The sequence below is a fragment of the Tachysurus vachellii genome, chromosome 13 (assembly GCF_030014155.1).
Source record: "Tachysurus vachellii isolate PV-2020 chromosome 13, HZAU_Pvac_v1, whole genome shotgun sequence".
NCBI classification, from domain to species: Eukaryota; Metazoa; Chordata; class Actinopteri; order Siluriformes; family Bagridae; genus Tachysurus; species Tachysurus vachellii.
The window spans coordinates 19,992,052-20,015,499 of NC_083472.1; the positions used below are offsets into that span (position 1 = coordinate 19,992,052).

At 37.7% G+C, this 23,448-nt stretch overlaps 1 protein-coding gene across 1 annotated transcript; it reads left to right on the plus strand.

The window, feature by feature from the left end:
• Positions 1 to 603: 603 nt before the first annotated feature.
• On the plus strand, positions 604 to 4,198 carry slitrk2 (SLIT and NTRK-like family, member 2). The gene has a single exon (XM_060885098.1). The coding sequence runs from the start codon at positions 1,131 to 1,133 to the stop codon at positions 3,693 to 3,695; it is 2,565 nt and encodes an 854-aa protein (XP_060741081.1). The 5' UTR covers positions 604 to 1,130; the 3' UTR covers positions 3,696 to 4,198.
• Positions 4,199 to 23,448: the final 19,250 nt, after the last annotated feature.

A 23,448-nucleotide genomic window follows, 5' to 3' on the forward strand; every position in this document is an offset into this window, starting at 1 on the left:
CGCACAGAGCAGTTTATGGACAAACCACACATCCCATTAAACTCGTTAATCCACTAAATGAATGATTGACTGACTGAATGAAAGAATGAATGAATGAATGAATGAATGAATGAATGAATGGATGAATGAATGAATGAATGGATGAATGAATGAATGAATGAATGGAACACACGTTCCTGATTCTACAGCATAATGTCTGTAAACCAAAATAAATGAAAAAAATATTTGTAATTTATTATTATTATTATTATTATTATTATTATTATTATTATTATTATTTATTTTTTAATATCCTTGCTTCAAAAGGCATGTTATCACCATAATAAAATGAACTACTACACATATAGTTACATAATTTGCAGCACCAGAATATTTGCTCCGTGTGTGTGTGTGTATGTGTGTAAATTTGTGTGTGCGCGCGCGCGTGCATGCGTGCGCGCACTCGGTGACGTCTAAAATTCCAGTGCTTCGCTGTAGGAGGACGCAGAGACGAAAATTCAACCACGCGCACACACACACACACGCGCGCGCATACACACACACGCGCGCGCACACACACACACCCTCTGCTCTCCTCAGTAGGAGTGCGAAAGCAGAGACAGACACCGCTCCAACCTTTCCGCACTCCGGACCTTGATGTTGTTGAAATTCTGTGTTTTTCCTGCTCTTAAAGACTAAGTTAATCTTCTATAGTATCTCATACGCAAAGTTAGTTTTCTTCTTTGCTGATTTGCTCTTTCACTTGAAACAGCATGCGGTTCCCTCCGTTGGAGGTAGAAGCCGAGTGCGCAATCGGCGGGACTCGGTGAGCACGGCAATGTTTCGGATATGCTGGAGATTAAACTACGAGGAATGGCCAAGTTCTAAATCCGGAATTGCTTTCATCTTGCACGGCAGAAATGATGAATTTAAGTGATCAGCGAGCACAACCGTGCACGGTGATGGATGCGCCGTCTTTTGGGATTTAAGCAGGGCGGATGGAGAGCCGTGCGCCCAAGCGCGCCTCTCTCACCGTCTGACTGCTTCACATCCTCTTTACTCGGCGTACTCATGCTTTCACTCGGATCTGCGGTTAGTGTCACGTTAATGCCGGGAATTTGGGCGTTAATGCTGTAAGTCAGAAAAAAAAAATGTTGAACAACGTTTTGCTGCTAAGCGTGTTGACAATAACCGGCTTCTCCTCGCGGACGGAGAGCCGCAAAACTTCGAAGGACATTTGTAAGAGCCGCTGTCCGTGCGAGGAGAAGGAAAACGCGCTAAACATAAACTGCGAGAACAAAGGATTTACGAGTGTGAGTTCGTTTCAGCCGCCGCAGAATAAAATAAGCCAGCTTTTCCTGAACGGGAACTTTCTCACAAGACTGAACGCCAACGAGTTCGCCAATTACGGTAATGTCACATCTCTCCATTTGGGCAATAACGGGCTGCAGGAGATTAAAACGGGGGCGTTCAATGGCCTGAAAAACCTCAAACGCCTTCATCTGAACAACAACAATTTGGAGATTATAAAAGAAGATACGTTTTCTGGCTTAGAAAGTTTAGAGTATTTGCAGGCTGATTACAATTATATAAGTGCCATAGAGGCAGGTGCATTCAATAAGATGAACAAGCTCAAGGTCTTAATACTTAATGATAACCTTTTGCTCTCTTTGCCTAACAATATATTTCGATTTGTGATGCTGACACATTTGGATTTGAGGGGAAACCGGCTGAAGACGCTACCGTTTGCTGGCGTTCTGGAGCACATAGGAGGCATTATGGAGATACAGCTGGAGGAAAACCCATGGAACTGTACATGTGACCTCGTGCCACTCAAGGCCTGGCTGGATACCATTGCGGTGTTTGTGGGCGATGTTGTTTGTGAGACGCCCTTTCGTTTGCATGGCAAAGATGTTACGCAGCTCATAAAGCAGGACCTCTGCCCCAGGCGCACTACTGGTGACTCTACGCCACGGGCCATGCAGCCACCGCCTCCTGATCCCCAGCATCGGGTCCCAGAACCTACATCACGCACACATTTTACGCCTACCAGAGCACCTAAGGCATCCCGCCCTCCCAGGATGAGGAGCCGCCCTACTCCACGTGTTACTTCTGGCAGGGACAAGCATGTATTTGGCCCGATTATGGTTTATCAGACAAGGTCCCCTGTACCTATGACATGCCCGAGTATTTGCGTGTGCACATCCCAAAGCCCAGACAGTGGACTGAACGTTAACTGCCAAGAGAGGAAGCTTCACAACATCTCTGATCTGCAACCCAAACCGTCATATCCAAAGAAGCTACATTTAACTGGAAACCATTTGCAGATCATATACAGGCCTGATCTGACAGAATATAGTACCCTGGAACTTCTCCACCTGGGGAATAACAGAATCGCTATTATTCAGGATGGGGCCTTTGAGAATCTGACCAATTTGCGCAGGCTTTACCTCAACGGCAACTATATTGAAAGTTTAACGCAGGCCTTGTTTGCCGGGCTACAGAGCTTGCAGTACCTCTACTTAGAGTACAACATTATCAAGGACATTTTGCCGAACACTTTTAACTCACTGCACAACCTGCAGCTTCTCTTTCTCAACAACAACCTGCTGAGGTCCCTCCCTGACAATGTATTTGGGGGCACAATGCTAACAAGGCTCAATCTCAGGAACAATCACTTCTCGCATTTGCCCGTGAGTGGGGTGCTTGACCAGCTCTCAGCATTTGTACAGATTGATCTCCAGGAGAACCCGTGGGAATGCACATGTGGCATTGTGCCGCTGAAGAACTGGATGGAGCTGTCCAGCACTAGTGTGGTTGTCAATGAGATCACATGTGATTCTCCCTCAAAGCATGCAGGTCGCCTCCTGCGGTCATTACGCAATGATGCTATCTGCGCCGAGAATGACGAGACTCCGGCACCAGCTACCAAGGCACCAACTGTAATCAGCATTAGCACTGAAGTCACTCCATCATCTGCCGCGACCCCTACAGAAGACACACAGCCTGAAACACACCCGGAAGTACCCTTATCGGTTCTCATCTTGGGCTTGCTTGTTGTGTTCATTCTCTCAGTGTGTTTTGGTGCTGGAATCTTTGTCTTTGTGCTCAAGAGGCGCAAAGCAGTAGAGAGTGTCCCAACTACTGCAGCTGCCAATAGCCTGGATCTAAGCTCTTTCCAAGCGCATTATGACCACTATGACACAGAACAAAGCACAGGCAAAAGAGAGGGCCATGTCTACAACTACATCCCTGCCGCTGTTGGCCAGATGTGCCCGAACCCTATTTATGTGCAGAAGGAAAATGAGCATGTAGCCTACTATCGCAACTTGAAAGAACTGGGATTTGGAGCACCAGAGCCCAAGAGGGAGGAGTTTGGTCGTAGTCCCACTTACACAATAAGCACTTTGGAACGTGTGGATGAGAATCCCCAGCATGGCAGCTGTGAACCTGAACTGCTCTACCAGAACGTAGCAGAGAGGGTAAGAGAGCTGCCGAACGCTGCTCCCTTTGGTTACAGCTTTTGCACTCTGCCCAAAAGGCCATTAGCGCCACCATACGAGGCTTCAGGGCATCCCAACCGGGAGCGACTGAACAAAACTGTCTTGTATGGGACGCCAAGAAAGCACGCTGAACAGCTGCTCCCTGCAAAGCTAAAAGCGGAGCCGGACTACCTCGAGGTTCTGGAAAAACACACTACAATGAGTCAGCTGTAAAAGCTATACCATACGCTCTTTATTATCTCTTTATGGTAACAAAAAATGATATCGAAACGTGTCATCTTCATTTTCAAAACCACACAAGACTCAAACAGCGGACAGTGCAACCTAAAGCCTTTTCATCATCATCTTTCTGAAGCTGTACAAATTAGTAAGGAAAAAAGTATCTACAATTTAAAGATGATATATTATTTTCTCTAAGGTTTAAATTATTTCCTCTACTTGAAACATAAAAGACTGTAGCAGATATGGCAAGAATATGTATAATAATAATGCTTAATGCTATTTTATATGAAGTATATATATTTTTTTTTTCTCAGAGGAGGACAGTGTTCTTTTCAGAAGCAGGTTATCGAATCATGCAGTGACATTGTTGTGTTGGTATTATGGTGGGAATTCGGATATACAATAACTGTTCATGTTCACTTCAATCCTTTTCTTCCAGAAGTGCCTTTGCACTTAAAGAATTTTATCTTTGCTTTCCGTGATTTGAATTTTTTATAAGTGATGTATTTTAAAAAGAAAATCTGTAAACTAGAATTATTTGTCCATTGCATTAAACGGAAAATGGAAAATATACTCTACTGGTAGAAATTTTGGAATTTAGTATTTTTAGTTTTTAATATACTTTGCATGGATTGGGCAAGGGCTTTATGGCATAATGTGTGTGTGTGTGTGTGTGTGTGTGTGTGTGTGTGAGGGAGAGAGGGAGATTTTGCTAAGGAAACCTATTATACATTATATAGATGAACATGGTCCAGTGTTTTTTTTTTTTTTTTTTTCATTTTATTTTTATTTTATTTTTTTGTTCCCAGTCCTGGAGATGTATGTGCTACATGTTAGTGTGTTTCCAGTTCTAAAATGCTTTTAAAAATAATGAAATGGTTGAGCAGATGAGTTACATCAGCTTGGTAAGAGCAGAAAAGAGCATTGAAATTTGAATTTTAAAGTTGTACACATTTCATGAATTTTCAATAGGTATGTACGTTCTTTATACTTTCAAGAATACTGCTCCTGCATCAAAATGCAGCAGAATGACAGAGAATAAATACAGCAAGCTTAGTTGTCATGTATATATTAAACAAAATTACATTGGCATTTTATTTTGTTTAGCTTGAGAGGAGTACTGCATGCCCCTTTACAGAGGTGAATTTAAATCTTTGGAAATAATTGCTGCTGTCCAAGGTGCTAAGTATTGCTCATCTTTGTCTGGTCCCGGTCCTGGTTACAACTCCAAGATATGTCTTTTAAACCATTTCATGTTTATCTCATTTGCTTTCACGCTTTCATGTCAAGTGTGTATAGATACTTACAGTATATGCAAAAGTTTATTTGGCTAAAACTAGCTTCATTAATTTCTATTTGTCCACTGTTCTCTGCTCTTCTGCCAGCAGCTGTGGTTCAAATAAATATTCTCTGGCCATCTCGTGAATTATACACTTTCGATCTGGTTAAATATGTGTGCAAAGGATCTGAACCTCTTGTGTGTAAAGTGAAGTAAATGTTTACCCCTGTGGAAACAAGGGGATCTGAGGCCGGCGCGCTTAGTGGTGTACAAGCGAGAGAGTGCGTTTTTTTTTCATCCTGTTTCAAATAGAGTGATTTTCTTTGCCGGATACAATAGGCCTCTGTGTAGCTGTTTCCTGATGTGGCAGAGAATGGAGATACTGTGCAAGGATCGCATACAAATGAAGAGAGGGGGAGGCAGGAGTAGCAGAACACTTCTCTTGTTAACGTATTGCGGCTGCTCAAAATGGAGACGTCACGCCTCAAGTTTGAAATAAATCATGGCCTTTAATTGGTTTACACTGAACTGGTGGGAGTGGTGTTGTGTCATCGAAGCAAATTCGTTTTATTAGAGGGATACCAAGAGGCAGCTTTCTGATCTAAATGGAAATAGTGTGTGTTTGTGGATGCAGGATTTCTGGACTTTGGTATCAGATTGAAAAATTCTTCTGAAAAATTCTGTAAGTTTTTAAGACCATATATATATCTTTTTTTTGCAGTAATGCTTGTTGCAGGTGAATAGTAGAGCACTAGAAAATCTTGCCTGCATTGCTGTGCTGCAGCATTTCATAGCGCAGTGTGCACATTGAGACCGGGAAGCCACACTGATTAATTGTGGAGAGAGTTTTGGAGTTCCTGTGCTGATGTATCAATGCCCCCATACAGTGTAAGTGCCAAGGGCCACTGGACTATGCCATGCAGCTGGAAACGATCCGGCTTACATCTTAAATCAGTGAGATCGACAGCAGACGCTTGCTGCTGCAGGCTTGTCTTTGAGCCTTCTATACTTATACTAGTCTATTTTGCAGGACTTACATTCTTGTCTTAAGTGTGGCTAATTTTACCTTGATATTATTTCCTTTGTTCTTGGGAAACGAATATTTCATTTTCACTGCCCATTATTTTGGAAAGCTAGACTCTTATTCAACATCAACTTTCAATATCAGAGAATGGAAAATAATAATAAAATATGACGGAGGTTTAGAAGAGTTTTGTCATTTTCATCTTGAAAAATGATTTCCACTTCAAAAAAATCATGAAGTCTTGATGACTTGATGCCTCACCAGTTAAAGAGCTATAGCTTTGTTCACATTTGTAATCATTAGATTTGTTGGGTAAACATTATTCAAGTGTTAGAGAGGCGGTTTGTTGTTTTATGCTAACAAAGCAAATGCCTTTACAGATCATTAGGCAGTCAAATACCAATATGGAAATGTCTCAGGAGGAAATGACTAGGGTTTGGCTTTAAAGAGATTGATGCATTAAAGATGTTTGCCTGAGAGCCTAAAAACGGTTGCACAAGCATAACATTTTGCACCTTATTAGTATGCTAAAAATGCCATTCTATATGGTTATTGCTCATGTAGAGCATGAAGACGCTTTATGGAATATCAACTTCATTGATGTTTGCATTGTAAAGTAGGGTTATAATGCTATCAACGCCACTATCTGGATCTGTTTAATGCTCCAAATATCTGATTCTATATATATTTACCCTAATAATTGGTGTGTGAATAAATTTGGTTTACGGTATATTGAGAAAAATATCAAACTATCTGATGTCACAATAAATTGAGTGGGATGTGGTAGCTCAGTGGTTAAGGAGTTATGACTACTGATCGGAAGGTCAGTGGTTCAAATCCCAGGTCCACCAAGTTGCAGGGCCCCTGAGCAAGGCCCTTAACCCTCAATTGCTCATGTGTATAAACTGAAATAAAAAAAAAAAATGTAAGTCACTCTGGATAAGTGTCTGCTAAATGCTGTAATTGTAAATTCACAATGAACTCCTAATATTTGGAGAAGGAATTCTCCAATATTTTATTAAGTAAATTCTTAATACTGTGATAAAATGACAATTCAGTGAAACGTTTATAAGGATTCATAAGGAAGTTGAAGACCCAGATCAGGTTCTCTTTTTCGTTCCTCTTAACGTTTTTTTCTCATATCATCTCAGGGAGTTTTTCTTTGTTATCGTCAACCTCTGATTCCTTATTATTCCTTATTAGAGATAAATCAATAAATTTGATCATTTCTATTGTGAATTGATCAATTTCTTTAAAGCTGCTTTGTGATAATGTCCATTGTTAAATGAGCTATACAAATAAAATTCACGTGAATTGAATTTATACTTTAATACTGTTTTCACACAGAAGTTGATACTTAATTTTTTAGTTCACCAGATTGTTATTAAAAAGCAAACTTTTAAATGATTTTAAAATCTGAAATTCATTTGGTTAGACGAAGCACCATATGATCACAGAAGAAACTTTCTCTTGTTTAATGGAAAAATTGCAAGCACTGGCTATCGAGGGTTATATCTGCGATGTAACTCCACTGCATTCAGTCCAGTAACTGAGCCCTGAGTGTTTTATGGAATTTGAGCTTGGAAATAATGCTAAAGTTTAGTAGTTCATTGTATGAGTTCATACGCCTTGACACATTGGGGGCTCAACACGGAGACGGCTGAAGTTCCACTCCTCCAGGATCGATCATTTTCATTATCATTCTTATGCTCTTCAGTACTGTGAATTTATTCTCAATACATTGTGACTGCTTTCTCATAAAATCAAATATTAGGTCTTTTTCCTTGAATTTTTCTTTTTTTTTTGTATTTTTGTCTATTTGTACAGATTCCAAGAATTTTCTAAATGATTGAAATTTGTATTTTTATTTTTTAAACAAGGGCCCCAAAGCACTCTAGTACATCCTAAACCTGACTTTTTGTTGTTGTTGTTGTTGTTGTTGTTGTTGTGACATCTATGTCCCTAATATACTGGAAGACACCTTAAAAAAATACCCTGCGGTATTAACATCAGCGCTGTCAGCATGGTGTGTGAATTCTTGCTTTGACAGTTTCTCAAGCTCAGCTATATCACTCAGTTCATAATTAATCTCAGTTACAGGGTTGTTTAATCCTTCTTGCACAATTATTTATTAACAAATTTTTTAACAAATTTACCTGGTTCTATTTTTAAAAATATAAACCAATCTTTCGCAGTCACTGAGGATGAATGCACGACCTTCGTAAATACTTCCATAAATGTGATTTTTTTTTTTCCTTAAAAATCTAAAAATCTTCTGCTTGCGTGACATTTTTGTTGAATCCCAATCCTAATGCACAAGTCTCGTCTCAATCAGATGCCCTTTGAACGTTTCTGGCGGATTAAAAAAACAACAACAACAACAACAAAAAAACATATTTGTATCTGTATTTGTTCAGAATACATCCACTTATTTCAAATTATGTATTCACATTTGTTAAAATTCCAACTGTGAGTTAGTTCTTGTATGTATGTATCTCAACATACCTGAACTAGCTGTGATGTTCTGCACTATGGTGACTCATACATCTTAACATCATGAATTATTAGATATGAACCCTTTTTAGTTGTCATGGGATTTAATGATACAGACCATTTTCCAGACAACCCTATGGTTATTTCACTGAGAATAAAGCCAGCAATCATGTGAGTCAGCTTCATGAGAGCTTCATAGGGCAGAGAAATAGCCTAAATGTGTGAATAAATCTTAGTCTTTTACTTTTCTAAGAAACTTATTGTGGTTCATTGCCAAATCTCCTGGTGGTCTAAATCAAACTAGAAGAAAGTACAACACGTATATGTCAGAGGCCTAGACACCGTAGTGGGAGGTCTAATAAACACAGCAGACCTTTTTTTTATTATTAGCAGTCTGGTTTTGACTTAAAGCCTGTCAATTTAAGCCACCGTTCAATTTCAGCTTCTAGGTTAAGCACTATATTATTTGTAGCTTTGCTGGCTGGAAAATTTTACCAACACTTAATATGCCTCATTAGTACACGAGGAGAAAGTGTTGTTTTCAATGCAGTCCTCTGATGTATGTCGCCCAAAGCAAAGGCACTTTATATATAAGGTTATATAAATTAACAGTCACATTCAAGGTCTTCAGTATGCATGCAAATTAGACTGCCACTGATTCTGGCGTATATAGAAGATCCATAATAACACTAACAGAGTCATAAGTATCTTGTTTTTTTTTTGTATAAGATCAGGAGGTGAATATATGATTATCTCACCCTGAAATTTGATTGAGATTTAAGGAGATTCAGACACACATTTTAATGCAATTAAGTACTAAGAAATGGTGTGTTTTCTCATCCCATCTGCCATAAAATGATTACGACATTGCTGCAGTGTCCTCATCCACAAATTTACTATTGCTGTGTGTTATCACTGAAAATCAATGCTGGTTTCCATGGACTTGTGCTGCAATATGGTCTATGAGAAATCTTGCAGATCTCTGAAAATCTTGTAGAGATTCCTATATTGCATACATACCATTTATTATTTATATGCAGTATGTATGTATCTATGCATCTGTGTATCTGTGTGTTACGGATATTAAGATACGATATGAAAATATGAATAGGACAATTTTTTTTTTCTTTCTTTTTGGTTAGAAAGAAGGAAATTTGGTTGAGAGTGGTTATGGGTTTTGTTTATGTTGTTGGAGCCAAAATATCACGGACATCAACATATCAGGTACCAACGAAAATAATGGGAGTGAAGTTAACATAAAATAAATTAAATAAATAAATAAATAAATAAATCTCAAATTCAAACCAATAATGAATTCACACATCATACTGATCATGCTGAAATTGGTGGGTTACGCCCACTTCCGGGCATGTGGTATTGCCAGCCCGAGACTCGAACCCACAACCTTAGGGTTAGGAGTCAAACACTCTAGGCAGTAGAATAGTAGAGTTTCCATGCTCTTTTGGAATTGCATTCTGACTGTAATATTATTAATACTCTTGGTGTCATTTGTTTAAGTCATAAGGTTATAGGTTCAATTCCTGCTTCTTCCTGTGCTTCAAGGGTTTCCTCTGAGTACTCGGGTTTCCTTCTTTAGTGCAAAGACTCCATTGTTTACATGATAGCGGTTTCTACATTGTCTGTTGTGTGTGCATATATGTGTGTGATTGTGTCCAGCAATGGGTTTACACTACATCTACCACCTTGTGCTGAAAGTCCCCTGGGATTCCCAACAACCCTGTGTAGGATAAGTGTTACAGAAAATGGATGGATGGATAGACAGATGGATGAAATACTACACTATTGTACTACACTAGGAAGATTGAAAGGTATACCTATATGAAAATGGCATGCCAATGGAAATATCTAACGTATCTAAAAGATATGCTGATGACATCTGAATTATCCAGACACACACACACACATACACACACACAAACAAAACACAAAAAGAAATGGCTGATAAATCTTCTGAAAACTGGCCTGAAAGAACTTATTTTGCAATTTTAAAGTAGTTATTTAAGTATTATAACAGCTGACACCAGTGAAATAAATAAAGGGCCTTTTAAATGTATTTAAATGATTAAAGTCTTATTTTGTGCTGCATTTTGATCACAGATATTTGTATACAATCTGACAAAATTTCGATTTTTTTTTAATTACCAATAAAAAAATACATTTTTTAATTATCAATAATGACAATAATATACTTATCAGTTTTTTTTTTTTTTTTTAGTCCAGACACAAATGGCACAGGCATGTACTCAAACATCCTGACTATCACACATAGCCGTGTCGTTCTGTCCTTGATTCTTGTAAAGGAACATCAGATCTCTCTTTGGACTAGAGGACAAGATCTAGGCCCTTCTTTCCAGTCTCTTTTTGATGAATAATGTATTTGTTTCTTGACAGCCTAATCACTTAGGCAGTAATGATGAGATGTGTTACGAGTTGGCACAACGCCTCAAATGACTGTCACAGAAGAAACCGCCTTGAGACCCTTGATGAGTACCAAGTCACGAAAATAACCCACTGGGACATGACTGGTTGTTAAGATACACAGCTATTATTTACTTTGAGTAGCAGCTATAAAAAAGGAAGAAGGACATAATGACACGTACAAAATGGTGGATTGTATGGCGGCCTGGGAAAACCCTTCATGTGGTAAAATTATTCGCTAATTTCTGTTATATAAAGTTCAGCTAAAAGTGAGAAGGGAGAAACTTTTACAGATTTCATTTACATTCCACTGAATGCCACCAACAAATTAAATGTCAAAGATCGACTATTACAGTTGAGGCCAAAATTATTAGCCCCCTTATGAAATTAGACAAAACTCTTGATTTCTCCATGGAAATGACCATTAACAACAAGTGTTTTATAGTGTGTTTGTTTCCAAAATAACAAAGACAAAATCTCCACTAAGTTTGATTAGGATATTTAATTGAAATAGTGAGTTGAAACAAGAAAGGGCAAAAATGAAACGTCCAAAATTATTAGCCCCCGGTCATTAATAGTCAATAGTGAACCCTTTCTGAGCCACAACTGACAACAACCTCTTAGAGTAGTTCTTTACTAGGTTGGCACAGGTTTCCTGAGGGATTTTAGCCCATTCTTCCATTGCAAATTGCTCCAGCTGGTCCAAATTACGTGGTTTCCGAGCATGGACATTCACTTTGAGCACTCGCCACAGATTCTCAATAGGATTGAGGTCTGGGCTCTGTGCGGGCCACTCCAGGACCTTTGTTTTGGTATCCTTCAGGAACTGTTGGACCAATTTCGATGTATGCTTTGGGTCATTGTCTTGTTGGAAGACCCAGCGACGACCTAAGGCTAGACTACGAGCAGATTTCTGCATATTATCCCTCAAAATGTCAACATAATTTTCTTTTTTCATGATGCCATGCACCCGAACAAGGCTCCCTGTGCCTGAAGCTGCAAAACAGCCCCACAGCATGATGCTCCCACCACCATGTTTAACTGTGGGAACTGTGTTCTTAGGGTTGAAGGCCTCACCCTTTCTTCGCCAAACATAAGCAACATCCATGTGCCCAAACAGTTCCAGTTTAGTCTCATCAGACCAAAGCACAGACTCCCAAAACTCATCTTTACCTTTCAAATGTTCACGGGCAAACCTCAGTCTAGCTGTGATGTACCGCTGTTTGAGTAAAGGGGTTCTTCTGGGACGATGGCCCTGAAGCCCACCACGATGAAGAGCCCTCACAACTGTGTTCCTTGAAACATCAACTCCAGAAGAGGCCAGGTCAGCAACAATCATCTTGGCAGATGTCTGGGGCATCTTGCTGATATCTCTGACTATTTTCCTCTCCAGGGTTCTTGAAATCTTGCGCTTACGACCACGCCCAGGTTTGTTTCTTACAGAATTTGTCTCCTTGTACTTGGCAATGATGCAACGTACGGCGGTTCTAGACACTGTGAAAAGCTTGGAAATGGCAGTATAGCCTTCCCCCTTATCATGAGCCTCCACTATCTTCTTTCTGAGCTCAAGACTGATTTCCTTTGTCTTTGGCATGGTGAGTAAAAGTAGTCTCTCCCAATAATGTGTTCAAGTGCCCTGTTCCTTGGAGTCCTTTAATGCTGATTGAATGCCCAGGTGTTGTTAGGAAGCCAATTGACTGCACAGGTGTGGTTTGAAAGCTGATTGATTAATTAGGTGTGTTTTGAAAGCTGATTGATTAATTGGGTGTGTTTTGAAAGCAAATATTCACAAGGGGCTAATATTTTTGACCACCCCATTTTCACTATATTTGATTATAAAGCAAGCCTAAAAATGTATTTTATATTCCAAAATGTACCAAAAGCTACTAAATAGCACTGGCGAATGTTTGATTATATCAAGTTTTATCAATGCTGCAAACATTGGAAAGATCTTTAGGAAAATGTTCCAAAATTCCTGGGGGGCTAATAATTTTGGCCTCAACTGTATGTATTAACTCAGTTTTAAGTGAATTCAATATGTAATAAACAAGAATAAATGAAATTATATACACTGTATGATCATAGTGACTATTAAAACCTCTTATTTTCATTCAAAATAATCTATAAATAATATTATTCTATTATTATTTATTATATTATATCCATAATATTATGGAATGTAAATGAAATCTGTACAAGTTTCTCCCTTTTCACTTTTAGCTGAACTTTATATAACAGAAATTAGCGAATAATTTTACCACATAATATTATTTACACTGTAGATTACTTGAAATAATTATATGTGCGTGTAAAATAGTTAGTATTGAATAAATTAAGGAATAGAGAACAGCTAATCAGTATAAACCATTTTGTTGATGTTTTTCTACTCAGCACAGATGTACGGGGTGGTTACTAGAGTTCCCGTAGCCTTCCTGTCTGCTTAAATAGGTGAGCTCAGTCTTCTTTGACCTCTCTCATCAGCAAAGTGCTTCTTCACACAGAACTGCTGCTCACTGTTTTTCACAATGTTCTGTTTAAATCAGACTGTGTTTGGGAATCACATGAAATCATCAGTTTCTGAAATACATAAACCAGCAACTACGCCATAGCGGTAAATGTCACTCTGATCAATTTTTTTTCCTAATGCTGTTGTTCGGTATGAATATTAACTGACCAGTTTTGACCAATGTTCCCATGACTGTGTTCATTATGCTGCTGCCACATGATTGGCTGAATGAGCAGTGCTATAGGTGTCCATATACTACTGTATACCAAATGGCCACACACTTATATTCATTAATAATAGACAGTTTAAAAAAAAAAGCTAAAGTGAAAATAACACCCAGCATATTGTGTGAAAATGCTTCATATCAATTTCTAGGTTTCTCTAGGAAGGCTACACACTACACTACTCCACAGTGACAGATGATGGTCCTTTAGAAAGGTTAACTCAAATGATACCTGACCTTGTATCTATAAGCTCTGAGGCACAGACAATTGATCTTCATGTGAGCGAAGGAGGAGAGTGTGTGAAGAAAAAGTTCTGTCTCATTACTCAGAGAGCAAATGGATCACTGGAGATTCAATGATGACCCCGTATGGCCTAATCAAAGCTGACAGTTTATAGCACTAGTGCTAGTTCTCCACTAGACTAGAGCTGGTTCTGCTGTTGTAGAAAGGTTCAACCAGAGTGTGAGTGTGTGATGAAGATGTCTGGATCAAAGCAGGACACAGACGTGCTCGGAATGTGGAAATATTTAGGCTACGGTTGGAAAAAAAAAAACTAAACACTTATTTTGACCTCTATTACTGCCACTTTATTACATTCTCATTACTCCCTGATTGCAAATTCATAATAAATCACAACTCACTCACTCTCACTCATCTTCTACCGCTTATCCGAACTACCTCGGGTCACAGGGAGCCTGTGCCTATATCAGGCGTCATCGGGCATCAAGGCAGGATACACCCTGGACGGAGTGCCAACCCATCGCAGGGCACACACACACTCTCATTCACTCACGCACTCACACACTACGGACAATTTTCCAGAGATGCCAATCAACCTACCATGCATGTCTTTGGACCGGGGGAGGAAACCGGAGTACCCAGAGGAAACCCCCAAGGCACGGGGAGAACATGCAAACTCCACACACAAGGCGGAGGCGGGAATCAAACCCCCAACCCTGGAGGTGTGAGGCGAACGTGCTAACCACTAAGCCACCGTGCCCCCCTAAATCACAACTCATTAAAAATAATAATTGGTAAAATATAGGGTGACAAAAATTGTTGGTATGCATAGTTTCTTTTTCTTACAATGTATAAATTGTGCTATTTATAATAACTATATATTTTGTGTATGCTTGGGTTGCCATTTTAAAATGCAAAATGCATGTATACTGTTTGCGTATTGCAAAATAATACTACAGTATACTAATATAGTCCATTAAGTACATATTGTGTATATTGTGTTGTAAAGCAGCAATATATGTGCAATATGTGCTTAAATAATACGGTTACAGTGACAATAGGCAGAATTGGGATGGAATATCACAGGCTACTAAATAATTTGCAACGTCAGTGCTATCTGTTCTGAACATACATTATTTAAGAGATAAAACATTTCAAAATAATAAATGATCGAGAGGTGTAATGTGGGCTGACATGAAATTCTGTTATCACTCTGAAATCGATTGTTTTCCAGTAGCGGCATGTCCTGAAGAAGTGTTTCATTTCTTTCATGACAAAAATCCCATTTTCTTAATTAGAGTCTTCCATCCTGTAGCTTTATTTCTAACTAAATAAAAAGCCCTGACATTTGAGATTCCTTCCATCAATGTGAACTAAATGTCTGCACGTCGACATATTAATGATAAAACCATCTCCGTCAAGTCCTCTATCAGAATCTCAACATTTCTAAGAAACCACTCCACCACCAAGTGCTTTTGCTTGGAGCTCTATTCCCCAGAACCGTAACAAACTTGAAAATCTGCCACACGGCCAGTCATATGACTCATATCCAAGATCACAGTCATCCAATTACTAACTCCGCACATCTGTTCCCAATCACGCACTGACTTTCATTTATTCAGTGCAATCTATCCAGCTCTGTTCTAGTGATCAACCCAAACCTTATGTTCATTAATTGTTGTTCTGGTTTTGATCCTGGTTTATTTATTCATTTTCACTTTGTTGTGTGTGTGTGTGTGTGTGTGTGTGTGTGTGTGTGTGTGTGTTTGACCATCATCTTCATCATCGACTTTTACCTGATTTGACTTTTATGATATCCAGAATTTCCCTTTGGATCATTTAGTATGAAATTGTATGGCGCGTAAGTCCATGTGAATTGCCCAATACATCAGAAATCTATTAGTATGAGAACATTTATGTTATTTAATACTATTTAATTAGATCTAATTAGTTATTTATATGTTATATTAATATTTAATGATGAGATAAACTTGTGATTTGTCTTAAATTAAAGCTGGAGAGATTGTCAAAGCTGCTGCTATGCAAGAAATAACATGCAGATTAATATAAATATATTATTTTTGTTAAATCAGCATGATCCCGAACACTGGTGTTTTCAGATACTCTATTTGGCAGAAACTCTTATCCAGAGTGTCTTACGTTTATACAACTGAGGTTTAAGGGCCTTACTTAAGAAATTAGCAGTCGCAGCTTGGTGGTCCAGGGATTTGAACTCGTAACCCTCCAATCGGTAGTCGAACACCATAAAGCCTGAGCTACAACTTCCCATTTTTAGTACAGTGATTTGCCAACAATTAATGTTTAATTTATAAATAAAGTACATTGCACATTTTGCAGTTAATATTTTAAGAAGTAAAACATCCTTGAGGCATGTTAAATATTTTATCATTTACATTACAGCTATCTTCTACTTCAACTTTCGGCTTTTTCCGTTAGGGGTTTCTACAGCGAATCATCTGCTTCCACCATACTATCCTCTGCATCCTCTACTCTCGCACCAGTTACCTTCAGTTATCCTCTTTTAACACATCCATATATCTCCTTTTTGTACATGTCCAAACCATCTCAATCTATCCTCTCTGACCTTGTCCCCAAAACCTGAGCCAACCTGAGCCGTCCCTCTGATGTGCTCGTTCCTAATCCTGTCCATCCTCGTCACTCCTAAAGAGAACCTCAACATCCTCATCTCTGCTACCTCCATCTCTGCCTCATGTCTTTTCCTCACTGCTACAGTCTCTAACCCATACAGCATATCTGGTCTTACTTTTGTCTTGTTCACCTTTTATTTCATTCTTGCTGATACTCTTCTGTCACACAACACTCCGGACACTTTTCTTTTTCTTCTTCACTTTTCATTACACCAATAATAATCTTTTCTTTAAAATGTTACAGCCAGAACTACAGTCTTACCAAATCAAGACATAGTCTGTCCAATTAGATTCAAGAATTCATCTGCACTGTGATGTACAGTATAAGAAACTAACCGCCTTGCACCTTGTATATTGTAAGTTTTTTGTGCACTGTTAAGTCACCGTTGTGACACCAGTTTTCCCACTGTGGATAAGTAAAGTACTGTATTCTTCTAACCAATTAGATTCAAGAATTTAATAGCCTTGTTATATAGAATATGTTGACCTGTCCCTACAGGTAGACTCTGCTAGAGTATAATCACTCCACTAACGACCATATGTAGGTGTTTATGTTAGAATTATGTAATAAATTCATGCAACTGTACCTTTAACCCAACCTTAATATTCCAGCTAGTACTGTACACATTTATATTTATTCATTGGCAGGTGTTTTTAGTCAAAGTAACTTATATAAGCAAATAATATACCTATATACGAAGCAGGGGATTATACAAGTAGCGAATATAATAGGTGTTTTATTTATTTATTTATTTATTTATTTATTTATTTATTTATTTATTTATTTTATTTTGTGCGGACCAAGTTAGGGATTAGTTAAATATTAACAGAAGAGGTAGGTGTAGTGGGTCAAGGTCACCTGCTGGTTGTAGAAGACAAGATTATTTTGGGCTAACAAGCCACTGTACTATGCATTTACTATCAGCATTTTAGATAAATGTGAAAATTTTTAATTTCAAAATCATGCAAAAATTACACTACTGTTAGGCCCTGTAATGGCAACTAAAATTTGCAGTATTTTTAGATTCCATCCTGATGTTTAGCAAGTGACTAGCACCATTTATAGCAAATGCATTTCTTTTCTTTTAATGGGCAACTTTGATGGGCATTTAGGACACATTTTTCACTCTTTCATTCCTCACCACAATGATGACAGTGGTTTTGGTGAATCTTAGACATCCTGCTCATTTTTATTTTTTTTATTCATTCATTCATTCATTCATTCATTCATTCATTCATTTATTCATTCATTCATTCATTCATCCTTTTTTTGAGATGGTCTGTGTATATTTTTCTGGTCAATCTCCTCCTCCATTAACTGTCCAATTCACATCTAAGAATTTTGGTTTTTATTTCTTGTGAATAAAAATGATCAAATCAATTTTATTCAGTCAATAGTTCACTGAGGTAAGCAAGTTATATTGAAGTGCGGTGGCATAAATAGTGTTCTAGTGTTAGAAAGCAGTTGGTAATAAATAGGACATGAATTTAAAGCCTTTGAAGACTTTGCTCAAAATCAAGAAACACTGTTTTTGCCTTTCATCAGTGCTAATAGGAAGCAAGCAAGAACATTATAAATGCAGGTTTGACCCTCAGGCAGATTTTGAATGTCATAACCACTGTTGTGCTGCTCTATTCATACCAGAGCAGTTTTGCCCATTTTTGCCCATTGTCAACGATATCGAAAGGAAACTGGGACGGAAAAAATTTAGTCTATGTTTATATACTAAACAATATACACCATTTGTCTGTCTAGTTTGGTCTGCCCAGATTCTTCTTCTTCTTCTTCTTCTTCTTCTTCTTCTTCAGATTCAGATTCAGATTCAGTTTCATTTATTTGTACTTTTAATAATGGACATCATCACAAAGCAGCTTACAGAACTACTTCAATTCAGGATATACATTTCAAATAGATGAATTTATCCCCAAAGAGAATCAGAGGTAATATATACTTCTAACACAGGTTCCTGTTCTTGACTGACAGGACTGTATCCCAAAGTCTAAAAAAGGAATGGCAACCTATTTGGTACCCTGTCTGTCCGGCTCGAGGACGAATTTTGCCTAGTCTAGTTTGAATTACTGTATGTTTCCAATCAACTCAAACCAGATTAAGATGAGTATTTTGTTTATGATTCCTTTGTTGACCAGTAAGAGCTATTAATTTCTTCTGTATAACAACTTTTAGAGCATCCCATTATCTTTAATTTTAATTTCTTCTATATCATTTTCTTCAATATATTTCCTAATCTTAATTATTTTTTTTTTATTTTTTTTTTTTTACAATGCCGAATGTCTAGTCTCCAAGCGTGGTTTGTACCCAAATCCCAAATGGATCACGTTATGATCTGATATATGAGCTACAGTACATGAGATACATATTATGAGATACATAATCTTACATTCTTCTGCCAATGAAGTTGCCAGCAATTCATAAAGATAAAAGAAATTCTTGAATTTGTTTTAATGTGGATTCAAATATTAATTTTTTTACAAATGGGGAAGTTCTATCTAAATATAAACCATTCCCTGCTCCTTTATAATACCTGCATGAATTTGTTTATGTGGGTTTATTCCTTTTGAGGCTTGTTGTGTTTAAGTTATGATCCAGTATCACACTGAAATCTCTCCCACAAATCTCAATGCCTTCTGATTCTGTAGAAATGATGTAAATAGTGATTTAAGAAAAAAAAGGTTTATCGCTATCTGGTGGGGCATAGACAAGAATCTACTTTTTACTCTTTGTTCACTGATTTCCTTTAGACATTAACTTTTGTATAATTTTGTATCTCCATTCTAATTCCTCAAGATAATATTCTTACTGCTGACTTGTGGCTATTGTAGCTCATCATTGCATCAGTATGCATTTTCATGTGTTTCTTGAATATATATATAACATGACATTTGTGTATTTGATGTTAAGGATTACTTCGCTCCTTTCGATTGGGTTATTCATCCCTGACATTCCGTGACACCAAAAAGACCTTCATGCTGTATATTCGTAGCTTATATTGCATTCATGGCAACCACAAACAATATCAAATCCCATGAGGAAATCTGTAAAATAGAGCACATAAGATACATAACTTTCAAAGCTGTATGCATCTTCTGCACATCTCCCACACACATGTCAGAGAAGTCAGAGATGGTCTTACTAGCTACAGACTTCCAGAACGTTCCTAAACAACTCATTCAGGGAAACTGATATAATGATACAAAGATTGGTCTGTTTAAACTTTAGCTTAGGTTTTATCCATTTGTATCACTTAACTTTTCTCCATAGCTTACACAGCCTTTGTTATCCAGGCAGTCATTGACACATATCATTATATCCATATGTTTTCTGCTTAATTTGCATACACCTGGATCGGATCGTCAGAGTTTCGGCGGTACGTTAAAACACGGCAATCTACACCTTCGTATCGCTATCATGAGCTTCTCATGTACTCCTTTATACCCAAGATCCAGATTCCCACAAGATCTCCATTTTGGTCATAATCAAACAGCAGCATCTGGTAGTTTTCTTTTTCAGGCACATACTGTAGAGCTCGATTTTCAGTAACCCATGTCCAATGAACTCATGCACCATGATGGCATGGAACTGTCATCCACATGCTCTAACAGGTCGATGTTTATGAGATATAAGAAAGACTTCCTGGAACTCCATATTCCATGGTTCTATTTCATTAAATCTTTGCTCTGCTTTGGAAATTCTTGTAGCTTGTGATGTTAGTTCTTTGAATTAAAGCGTATAATTGTTGAATCTCATTCTATTTTTTTTATTATTATTATTTATTTGTATAATTCCTCCTAGAATCAGAAAGCATCTTAGCTCAGTTTTAAAATTCTGCAATTATTTACTCACGTCTCGCAGACCGGAGCGGATCACGGAGTCTGTTCCCGTTCCCATGTTCTCGCCTTGGTACTTCTGCACTCAACACATGATAATGTCATAATTATAAGCCAACTCAAGTTGTATTTTTTTTCATTTCTTTTGCCTTTAATTTGGTTTTTTTTTGGTTTGCTTCTCCTTTCTATTACTGACTGAAAGAAGTATTTTGGTGTTTTGTGTTTTTTTTTCGTCGATGAACAAGCGCTAATGGCATATGCTGCCATCATTGCCATGACTAAATCAGAATGTAAACATGTTTCATTTAAAATTTCATGCTATTCTATGGTCTCTCTAAAAAGATCTCCAGATACTTTGGAGGAAAAATGACCATACTGTACATCATCACAGATCTTCCACCATATATAACAGCGAGGATTACTGTAGGTTCCTTTCCATAAAACCACCTGTTTTTACTCTAAACTTCCTACGTTTAATTTAAAGCTATATTATTTCTCATCTGACAAGAGACCCAAGTTCTATTCAAAGTTCTGGTTATTTTAAACCTAATTACTTTCTCAGAGCTCTAGGGTCTCAGTTCAATCCATTTTGAAACTAGGTAGGCAGATTGGCGATGCAGAAACGTCCCTATGTGTGAATACGTATGTTTCTGGTGACACTAAATTAATTATCGCTTCAAGATTCCTATAAGATTTGGATCTTTATAGCTATTATCTGATTTATGAAAGTAAGAAATGAACTTTTTTTTTTTCATTTAATGAAGTCATGGGTTTCTCAAGCTGTCAGGAAATTAGGCACATGCTGTTTGGTTCAAATGGTATTTTATTTTGTAGGATATGTTTATTTATTTATTTATTTATTTATTTATTTATTTATGATAGAGAGAATTACTTAATTAACCCTGATTATATTTTATATTACCCTTTTCAAACCTTCACCAGGAGTGCTAATAATGATCATGCTGATTGTACTTAACCGCTTGTGGGGTAAAATGCAATCTGCCTTCCTGTCTGCCTACAGGGTGAGAGAGAGAGAGAGTGAGTGAGTGAGAGAGAGAGAGAGAGAGAGAGAGAGAGAGAGAGAGAGTATACCATGTCCTTGCCAATGATACATTTATATGATTTTGAAAGTTAATAAATCATTTCAAGTGTACCTGTTTTATTTTTTTTATGTTCCCAAAAGACAGAAACAGCTGGTGTTTTCTTTAAGGTCAGCATTTAGCTGTATTTGAAAGCTAAGCAAAAAAAAACATACAAGGTTCTTCATTCATTTTACACAAAAAAAATTCACTTCCTCCAAAGCCACATTATAAATTCTAACTCACAATAAGCCTCGATAAATAAATCATTGCTGGGAAAAAAAATAAAATAAATAAAGGCTCATATAATCCTCACGTAAAGTCAATTAAACTTCAGGTATATCAGGCTGTCCAGTTAGGAAGCATAAGTGATTGTGAATCAGTATCACGATCTTTGCTTTGGTGCAAATTAAAGTGACAAGAAGTGCACTAGAAAGGTAACAGCAGGACAACACCCTAAAAAGGGAATGGTTTGCTACAGCGCAGTCACAGACTAATGCTCTCTATTCTCATCCCTACTGATTGATTCGTCTCTATGTTTTTGTATTGTTAGGGTTCTTGTCACTACATTTTGCATGAGGCAGTACTGTACCTGCAGCCTAATCAATCCAGATTCTGTAGGAGTCCAGATACATACATGTTGTTGCAAGGAGGTTTGTTGTGTCTCCCATCACCGTTTCAAGAGCATTGAGGAAATACATGGAGATGGACAGTTACACAAGGGAAGCATCTGGGACCGGGATCTGATTTAAAAAAAAAAAAAAACCCACCTAATTTCAGTGTATATATGTATACATATGGTCTCCATCTGTTTCCCAAACAATACTGCAGAAAAATGTGTTTAATATTTGTAACGTACATCATCCTTTTTGTGTCTTTTACCAAAATGTTTGCATTATAAATCGAATGAAACAAGGCTTTCGTGACTATTATTAATTACTCTGTTTAATGCTTACTTTTACAAAATGTACAGCTGAAATGTTTGTGATATGAATCACATCCTTGTGAATGTACATTGGATAAAATAGAATGTTCTGTTTGCATTCATGTCCACCGAAAATGTACAACGTTTACACAGAACATGATGATTAAAATCTTACAATTTTTGCTTTATATATGTATTTTCTATATTTAATAAATGTAGAAGGTCTTTCTGTGCTGTTTGTTGCTTCACACTCCTGGCAACGCTTCTTTTTGTCACCACCGCATGCAGTTTACAATGGAGAAAAGTCCCCGTTAGACACTTAATAATCCTCAGTTGTTAACGGATTCAACAAACAGACACACAAACACAAATAAAAAAAGCCGATTAAAATGTGTCTATACAAGTCACATGTGAGAAAACTGTCCTTCCTTTGGTCAGATTGTGCTGTTAATGTTCCCAGGGTTCTGCTCATAACGCTCATTCAGTGAGATGGATAATCAACAGCTCTACAAGCTTATCATGGCTTTCTTTTTAGCTGTAGTCATTACAGTTTAATACTTTGAGCGTGAATCTAGGTTTCATCGAGAGAGTATTGTTTCAAATCACTGGTTTCAAAGAAGAGGCATTATATATCATTTTAAAATGGTTGGTCTTTTGGGTCAGATTGCTTTCTCAGTACAAGCGAACTGCTCCAGAGTTCGTTTGCAATTAGACCGACATCAGCTCCATCACAGCTCTCAGACCGATTGTTCTGGTGCAGATCAGAGCTTGATTGTCATGTTCATATATGGCTAAATGAACTAAAATGAGAAAGCGTACCAGGTTCTGAAACAAACGCTCTAAACGACCCAAGTGTGAAAACACACCGAGGTTCATTTTTCTATCCAGATTAGATTTCTATCTTCTGTGGAAATAAGTGCAGCATTTTCTGTTTAACTTGCTTGCTGTTCAGAGAAAACACCGTAAGGATCCTGTAGAGCATTATGTACATCCAGCTGCTTTTAACTGTGTGTGACGGTT

Excerpts from the sequence above, each read along its gene's own strand:
- slitrk2 (XM_060885098.1), top strand. The coding sequence starts at position 1,131 with ATGTTGAACAACGTTTTGCTGCTAAGCGTGTTGACAATAACCGGCTTC.